This window comes from Mucor velutinosus (genome assembly GCF_035048745.1).
Source record: "Mucor velutinosus strain NIH1002 chromosome Unknown tig00001547, whole genome shotgun sequence".
NCBI lineage: Eukaryota > Fungi > Mucoromycota > Mucoromycetes > Mucorales > Mucoraceae > Mucor > Mucor velutinosus.
The window spans coordinates 1,222,425-1,231,450 of NW_027041901.1; the positions used below are offsets into that span (position 1 = coordinate 1,222,425).

At 38.6% G+C, this 9,026-nt stretch overlaps 3 protein-coding genes across 3 annotated transcripts; all 3 read left to right on the plus strand.

Annotated features, from left to right (window-relative positions):
• Nucleotides 1-267: 267 nt before the first annotated feature.
• Nucleotides 268-1,122, plus strand: NAG1_4 (Glucosamine-6-phosphate isomerase (Glucosamine-6-phosphate deaminase) (GNPDA) (GlcN6P deaminase); the record flags this gene model as incomplete). Its single annotated transcript, XM_064826112.1, has 1 exon — nt 268-1,122. One exon carries the CDS (start codon nt 268-270, stop codon nt 1,120-1,122), a length of 855 nt encoding a protein of 284 aa, XP_064687626.1.
• A 1,684-nt stretch (nt 1,123-2,806) lies between these two features.
• On the plus strand, nt 2,807-3,307 carry ATC70_006845 (uncharacterized protein; the record flags this gene model as incomplete). Its single annotated transcript, XM_064826113.1, has 1 exon — nt 2,807-3,307. The coding sequence occupies one exon, from the start codon at nt 2,807-2,809 to the stop codon at nt 3,305-3,307; it is 501 nt and encodes a 166-aa protein (XP_064687627.1).
• Nucleotides 3,308-3,654: 347 nt separating this feature from the next.
• ATC70_006846 (uncharacterized protein) lies at nt 3,655-4,892 on the plus strand (the record flags this gene model as incomplete). The annotated part of the gene is made up of 3 exons (XM_064826114.1): nt 3,655-3,772; nt 3,829-4,721; nt 4,776-4,892. The coding sequence occupies 3 exons, from the start codon at nt 3,655-3,657 to the stop codon at nt 4,890-4,892; spliced, it is 1,128 nt and encodes a 375-aa protein (XP_064687628.1).
• Between the last annotated feature and the right edge of the window lie 4,134 nt (nt 4,893-9,026).

Consider the following 9,026-nt stretch of genomic DNA (forward strand, 5'->3'; position numbering starts at 1 on the left):
AGGGGAAGTCAATTCAAGCTATCTAGGTGGAAGCCCAAAACGGGGCCCCTTTCTCTGCTTTTTTTTTCGGTATAAAAGAGACTTGAAAGACTCATCCAGATGGTCTACTTCCTTTGTTCATATAACAAAAACCTTCTTTTCAAGACAGACCCCTATAAACAAGCTGCAGGATCAGCAAAGTCGTTCATTTTTATCTTTATTTCATCAATTCATTTAGAACAACTCGCAGTGCGGTTACATTTACACACATTACATATCATCTAGAACATGCGCTTTACATCCATCATTACAGTTGCCCTTTCCTTTGCTGGTCTAGTCAAGGCACTTCCTATTGAATCTCGCGGCGTGTCATCTCTCAATGGTGTCACCTACACTGCTCGTAACTCGGACGGCTCATGTCAATCTGCATCAGAAATTGTCTCTTCGGTCAAGTTGATGAAATCAAGTGGTGTCAGCAAGATCCGTACATATGCTCAAGAGTGTGAGTCTCTTCCTAATATCTTGAGCGCTATCAAACAAGTTGGTGGTATGACTGTCTTGCCTGGTGTCTGGATCGATGGTACCTCCAATGACGATGCTGAAATTGCAAGACTCCAAAAGGTATTGAACTCTGCTGATAACATTAATTCTATCACTGGTATCCTTGTGGGTAACGAAGTCGTCTTCAACAACATCATGTCCTCTGGTCAATTGGTTGGAAAGATCAATCAAGTCAAGAAGATCGCCAAGGGTATCCAGGTTGGTACTGCTGAGGTGGATTCTACATATACCAGTGATTTGATGGCTGCCTCTGATTTTGCTGGTGTCAACATCCATCCCTTTTTCGCCTCTGCTACCATTAAAGATGCTTTCAGCAATTTAAATCAAAGATACAACACATTCAAGAAGTCTGCTAGCGGTAAACAAGTCTACATTACTGAAACTGGCTGGCCTAGCTCTGGTGCTGCCTCTGGCGCTGCTCAACCCTCTCTTGCCAACACCGAAGCATTTGTTACCTCATTATCTGCATCTTCTCTCCCTTACTATTACTTTGAATGGGAGGACTCCAACTGGAAGGGCGCTGGCGTTGAGTCTCATTTTGGTCTCTTGAACGGTCAAGGCAAAGCCAAATTTGCCATCTAGATCCTATTACCATATACTTTGTATTATTAGCATCATCGTAACATAATAAATGTTCAGTCCCTAGACGCTTTTACAACCCTAACATGGAAAATGAGTTGCCTGGCATATGTCAGGCATGGTTCATATATAATTAGAATATATAATTAGAGATTTTATATTAAATCATTATCAATCAACAAACAAGTTTCTTCTAACATTTTAGCTATTATTAATTCTGCGATATTAGCCAAAGGTCTGCGGTAGCGTGAGCCACCTGAACGTAGATTGGCTTCCACCAAAATGAAGCGTAGATCAGGAAACCACCCAAAGAGTGAAAAGGCTCATCATAACATAATAATTTATGGTCCCTAGACACTTTCAAAGTCTCAAAAAGGAAAGAAGTTGATCTAACAAGTGTTTTGATAGACTGACATTATTAAATATAGAATCCAAGGAAAATAGCATGGATAACGATAATGTTATGTAATTTACCACCTACTTTCCACACGCTTTAAAAGTGTCTATTATTGTATTGTCTTCCTGATGAAAAGGGCATTGCCAGCCAGCCCCACCAACCGCCAAAATCAATTTCAACTCAGGCTTTTAGTCTACTCCAGATTGGCCAAATTCTGATGATTTTCGACTTGATCGAACTGTTTTGAAAGATTCGACTATATAAATTGTGTTGATCAACCAATACTCCCTAATGCATTACTACAAAAAAAAACTCCCTAATGCATCTTTGGAGTACTTTTCAAGGCGCATCCAATGGTACCAAGTAAGATAGGTGTTTTGAATAAACTTATTGAGCAATTTGCGAAAATATGAAAAGAGGTTTCTGGCTAAAAAGTCGAGATTTTACATATCAAATTCCCACAAAGATAATTTCAGAGGCTACGTTAGATCGATAGAAACATTTTGATTCCATACATACCATAGTAAAAGTCTTCATTTTCAAGGTCAAAAACGCGATCGTTTGATTTTCGGTGAAAACCATAAGGGGTACCTCATGCTTTTCGGTCGAATTTTGGCCATGTTTTTTTTGGTCCTCAAAAAGTTAAGCAAAGGTGTCAGGAAATTACTGCTACTCGAGTACAATTGTTTGGTGCTATTCTGACGATCTAAAACGGCCTTGAAAACAAGAAAACGCAGCGCAAAGACACCCAGATTTTGCTGTATTAGGGACACTAACAGCTAAAAAGAGGAAATACCAGTATAATTCTTGCCAGTATATGGAGTAGCTACGAGTATATGGATGTAGAGCATCACATAAGAATCAGATCTACAGATAATATGAAGGGTTTTCATGTGTAAGTGGAGGGTCCAAATAAAAGTAGCAGATATGCAAGGACAATCGGTAGCGCGAGCTGCCGCTGCGCAGGTTGGTTCTCATTGAAGCGAAGTGAAGGTAGAGAGGCATCTGAAGCGTAAACAATCGTATCAATAATAAAAGAGAAAGCACTATGGTGTTGGTCAAACATTGCACAAACCACATCCATTTAAAATAACAGCCTAAAAATATAACTTTTCTGATGTTACGCTGTACAACGCTTGTATAAATATCAATCTTCAGTTGAGCATGTGTTATGGGTATAAATCATCTTCTTTTCTTTCCTTTCTTCTATTCGATCTATTCATTTCTTTCTCTTGCTGCTAACATTACTCCTCTCCTTTCCACTCTCATTAATCATCATACACGGATTAAATGCACCGCTTTAATTTTATCCTCTTAATCGCACTGATCAGCATCTGTCAAGTTGTCAGAGCACAATTAGGGCCTGCCATTTTGTCACCTGCACAGAATGCCACTGTACCAGTTGGTGGCAAAGTGGATATTGTCTATCGCTACCAAAATATGGGCACTGGCAACTATTCTGTCGACATTCAGCTGTGGCAAGATGCAGCAGTTACAATCCCCATCTCTAATATCACCATAGATCATGAAATTAAAGGTGGAAACTCCAGTGGCGTCCAAGTGAATTTCTTGATGAATGATACATACACCTGGAGTGTGCCTCATGGTCTCAACAAGACCTTCTGGTTAACGGTTACTGAGAAAGCTGAAACAGCATTCTATACCAAGGGTATTTCTTTGCGCTCTCGTCCAGTGATGCTTCACCCAAGCTCTGCCATCATGAATAGTCCAGCCTCTTATGCTATTTTATCCACTCTTGCTATTTGCACCATTGTTTTCTCTCTTCTCTAAATCAATCAAACTCCACAATTTCACAAATCTTTTGTGATCACATAACTGTACCACATACACACAATAAAATGAAGATCATTAATTTTTTAAGGGTAGCTAAATGGATACTTGATCGATCATTATTTGATGGAACTCCTGCTTGCTTGATGTGCCTAAACCCTCAGGGACGTTGCCTCTCTCTTTTTTTTTTTCAGGGGGGAATCAAGGAATCACACATAACATGTCTTTATACTAATTGATCAAAAAATTTAAAATGCACCAACCAAAAAAAAAAAAAAGATCTATAAAAAAGGCTGTAAAACATCAAGGATGTCTTGTTCTTTCTACATTTTCATCAATAATACAAAATGCCTCCACAAGAACTCACTCCTCAACATAACTACAGTATCTTCAAAGACTGGGACAAATCATTCAAGCGATGGTTCGATAGCAGCTACAAGGCTGAATTGAAAAATGTCCATATCGGTGAGTTGGATTAAATCATACAATACCACTCATACTAACACAAGGCTCTACGATAGACTATGTTTTGAATGGTACCACTTGTCAACCCATCTCTCTCAAAGAATTCCAATTCTTTCTTCAAAACAAGGAACACTCAGCAGAGAATCTAGACTTCTACTTTTGGTATTTGGGCTACAAGAAACGGTTTGACAAGCTGTCTGATGATGAAATGGTCAAATCTCCTCCTCCCAACGAAAGACCCACTCCTGGTGTCATATATAATGCTCCCAAAACGTCAGGCAAAGACGGCGAGCAAGTTGCTGCAGATTTGGAGAAGAAAGATGGCATAGTAGCCCAGCAGCCATTCCGTGAAGAAATCAACGCTATTGCTCTAACCTTTTTCCACGAAGATTCGTTCAAAGAATTGAATGTGGATAGCTACCTCAGTAGATATGTCACATACTACAGCCAACAAACGACTCATCCCGATATCTTTGAAGAGGTGCATCAGCATATCTACAATATCCTCAAAACATCCAGTTTTCCTAGTTTCTGTCATCAGGCTACTAAGAATATTAGGTACACATTTTGGGTCATTGAATGGGCAGGAGTTATCTTCAATTTTCTTCATATCCCTGGCATCCTCTACTATACCTATTCCCACCATATGTCTCGCTGGTATCGCTTGAGTCTATTCTGGTTCTCCTTCTTTGGCTCTACGAGTTTTCTATCCGGAAAAGCTGGTTTCTGCACTATCAGAGGGTTCGCTAACTTTAGGCAGGTTCCTTTGTATGAATTCAGCGAGTACAAGGTTGAACGAGGATCCGTCGAAAAGTTCATTAAAAATGGGCCCATGGGATTGCCATTGCAGCAACAGCAGCCTGATCCAGAACAGGATGTCGATAAAGAGAAGCAAAAGAAGAGAAGTCTGACAGAGATTCTTGACCCCGAAGTACTGAAATATGGAAGGGTAGGTTTTCGCTGTTGATCTATGATTTACGTTGATGCTGACATTTCTTCATAGCAAATGTGGTGGCATATCATCATTGCGGGCATTATCTTCTCGTCGATAGTAACTATATTGGGTGTTTCCATCACAAATGAATACGACGTTCCTCCTGCTCCACCAATGCCTGCTTAAGCAGCATTCTTTTGATTATTCATAATCATTTATACTATTTATACTATACATTAATGCCCAATTATTCAACTAAAATTTTTTTGCGTACATACATCTTCCGCTATTGATGTTGGAATATTGTAGTGCGGGCCACATATTAAAGCTATGATGCTTGAGCATACAGATAGGAGCAATCGTACCTTATAGTGATACACAGGGATAAAGCAGTCATCATCGACCGTCTACAGGAATATAGGGCCCTATGGAGAGGCATTTTCTTTTTATCGGGGTGTTCAATGAGTAAGATATAATTAAGGCGATTCTCAATGACAAAGGCGCGACTAATCTATCACCCAGGGATTTTAATATATTTTTATCTCGATTAAAAAGGATGAAAAAGGGTAGAGAGCCCCAAGGGGATGTCTATGCATTGTGGGAGTCCATTGTGTACGTGGCTTTATGCATGAAATTTAAAACAAACAAGCATTTACATTTTGATGAAAACTGTTATATAACTAACTAATGAAATTAAACAACACTTTTTTATTTATAAACTGTCAATTCGCTGTCAAATAGCGAAGTATACAGTTACAATTGGCATTCGCTTGTCTTATATGGCATATGAACATTTTAAAGCAACTTGGCCATTTCGCCCACAGCCATTTTATCGTTGATGGTGGATGCATTTAACACAGACGTGTATTTGCTATACCAATAATTTAGTCATGTTATCCTATACAGGCGCCTCCTTTGTATGGTCAGCCATGGATTCAGTTTGCCGCGAACAGCTTGAATAAAAGACGTCGTATCCATTACACATAGGCTGTGTATATATCTACTCGATGAGATTCCTTTGCCACAAAACCCTTCCCTCCATTAGAAGAACCTAGGGTGAGAAGGGTATATCTCTATGCTCCCGGCATTCTTCTAACAGATCCATTCGATTTGCCTGTATTTACCCCCACCCCTTTCTTTCGCATATATCCAAATATGACAGCCGATCCGCAAGGAGATGAACATGATACTATAATTGCATTACTTTTTAATTGAATGTGTCATGACAACGGAAACTTTACGGAGCAGCATTATCATTTATTTCAGTCTATTTGAGGAGAGAGAAGAGTTAATGCAGAATATCTTTTTCATCGATCAAAAAACCAAATAGACATTACAGATTGCATAATTTTTGGGATGTGCTGCTGTTTCTGGATTTCATGACCACATCCTAATCCACATGTATACTCTCTTGAGCACATACATAGTTAGCAGAGTGGTAGACCACAGTTCTTTGCGAATGGTTAACGCACAGAGGCATTCAGAGATGCTGCATTAAGCATACATATACATTTTGATCTAATTTGCCCAGTGCAAAAAGCGCATTCCAGGAATTTAACAGCGTGATTATTTGATTTAAGCAATTGCATTTGCGAACACGCATAAACAGGTGCAAGTTCCATCAAGATTGTATCACCAAGGTACGATCTAGTAACAAATAATCAAAAGGGAGGCAGCATTATTCAGCAAGTTTCGCTGTGTATTGCAATGCCAGGCAGAGACGCGCTAAAATGTCACTTTTTAACCATTCACTATCACTGAAGTCCCTCCATAAGCGATATACATTTGTGGATTTGACTTTCTTATAATGCTCCATGTCTGTATCAATGAGAACAGTTCATATATGGGTAGGCAGCTTACTGGCATTGCCTCTTACTACTCAAAAGTATGCAAAACGCAGTGTGCGCTGGATATATTTGAGCAGTAATTTGTCGTAATAGAAGCAGCTTTGGGCCGCTAGAATAGCGTCCAACAATCACTCTTGTCTATAAGTTACTTCCTGACAACTTTGCCCAACTTTTTTAAGACCAAAAAAACATCGACCAAAATCGACTCAAAAGCATGAGGGATACCTCATGAAAATCATCAAGAATCAAACGATCGCATTTTTGACCTCAAAATTGAAGACTTTTACTATAGCATATAATAAATCAAAATGTTTCTCTCGATCCAGCCCAGCCTCCGAAACCACTTGTGTAGGTCTTTCATATGCAAAATTTCTACATCTTGGCCCAAATCGTTATTTCATATTTTCATAAATTGCTCGGTAAGTTCATTCAAACACTTCTTTTATTTGGCACCATTGGAAGCGCCTTTGAAAGTACCACAGGAAAGCTCAAAGGAACAAGGGATGATCATCACAATTTACATAGTCGAATTTCGTAAAATAGTTCAACTGAAGTCGCAAAAGACCAGAATTTTTTTTTAGGGCAAAAGAGCAGAATTTGACAAATCTAGGGCAAAAATCTTTATCTGGGTTTAAATCGATTTCGCTGCTTGTTGCCAAAATCAGTTTCTCTCTTATTATTAGCATGATTGCAGTGATGTTCTTGAAGTTTGTAAGAACGGGATTGCGAATTGAATATCGCTAGAGCCTAGTTCGGCTACAGTATTTTCACTTTTTTCGTGGGGTTTCACATCTGATGGCTTAGGTGCTTATAAAACGCTCTTCTAAATACAAACCTCAGTGTAAATGCAAACCTGCACTTCCTAAATTGGAAAGCCTTAGTAATACCCAATATATGAATATAGGCGTGTTTTATTCATCAGTCTACAAATGAACCATAGCATGGCATTTGGATACCTAGTTTGAAGCTGTATCGCAGCTTAGTATTAGAGCTTTGTAAAAGACACAACCCAGTCCAAGAAGCTTGGGTTGTGCAACTCATTTTTAGCGACATGGATTGATTTTCTTGTCATCAAATCAATCGGATATCAGTCAATTGACACTTCATTAATCGTTCATACCAGAGTGTATAAGTTTCTGATATACCTAGCGCTTCTGATACCTTTTCACTGCTTATTTACAGAAAAATACTTATAACCATGCTACTGCAAAGGATAACCGACGACTATTGACAGCCAAAATTGGACAACTACGGAGCCCACAGGTCAATCGGCCAAAGTGAGTATTTCTTTTCATTTTTTAAACAAACTCTGTCATATAGTGATAGACTCAGCAACCCAAAAACCAAAATTATTGGTATATTTCAAATATAGAAAAACGTACATATTGAAAAATGGCGTTCTGGTTCTTAACGTTGAGGCAACATATTGAAGTGATAAGTGTCCAGTTTATTGCAAGACTGACAGCGCCTCTCATTTCTCGTTAGATTTGCCAACTCACTGAATGCAGGAAATGTATAGCCTCTTTCATCGCATAATAATCTTACCTAATCTGAATCAAACACAGCAAATTGCTTTGTTTGTGGTCAGATCAAGTTTCAGTCCTTGATTAAGCAACACATTGTGTTATTAATTTCCCTAAACCGCGTTAAATGTTTTGAAATGGTTCGCACTAGCCTTACGAGAATAAATTTCTTATAGCTATGTCTTGTGAACATACTCAGCGCATGTCTTTTATGATCATGAACGACACCGCAATTTTTGACATATTCTTATAAAATACTATTAATCGGATGTCTTCCGAATAATTCTTTTTGCTTGGATGATGGCCCTGAATTTGGGCATATTCCTGGGTAGCACAACTTGACAGAATTGACACATTGGTAAACTTGCCTTATAAAGGCGCTTGAAGTTGAGCTATTGCAAGGACGATAATAACAAGCATTAGCCTGTAAACTGGTTATAAACAATGGTGCTTAGTGCAATGAAAATCCAACTGATTTCTGGAATATTGATCTTGTTCAAGCGCTTTGGTTGATATCTCATCCTGCACAGATGAGGTGACCCCAACGATATCTCAAGTTAATTTATTGTTTATATATTTATGCAATTAATGGACGAAATGTCAGCGGCGAAGACCCCTTTTCACGTAATTGATTTGAATCATTTTCCTGGGTATCATTGCTTTCTAGCTTTTAATAGACCAACTTGCGCGTGGTTTATTACTGTAAGAAATCAGTAGAAAATAAGCAATAAATGCCCAGTTTCAGAATAGCCGTTGAGTTGCCGTGTTTAGAGAATTCCAATGTTTATTTTTATTATGATCGAGATCATCAGTTTGGCGCTAAGGAAAGCATTGCAATTAATGATGTGATTCATACGACGGAACATGTCAACAAAAATCATATAAATACAAGGTGATCAAAGCGTCGTTGCTATTTCTGCATCATTCAAACACATAATACCTCAATTAAA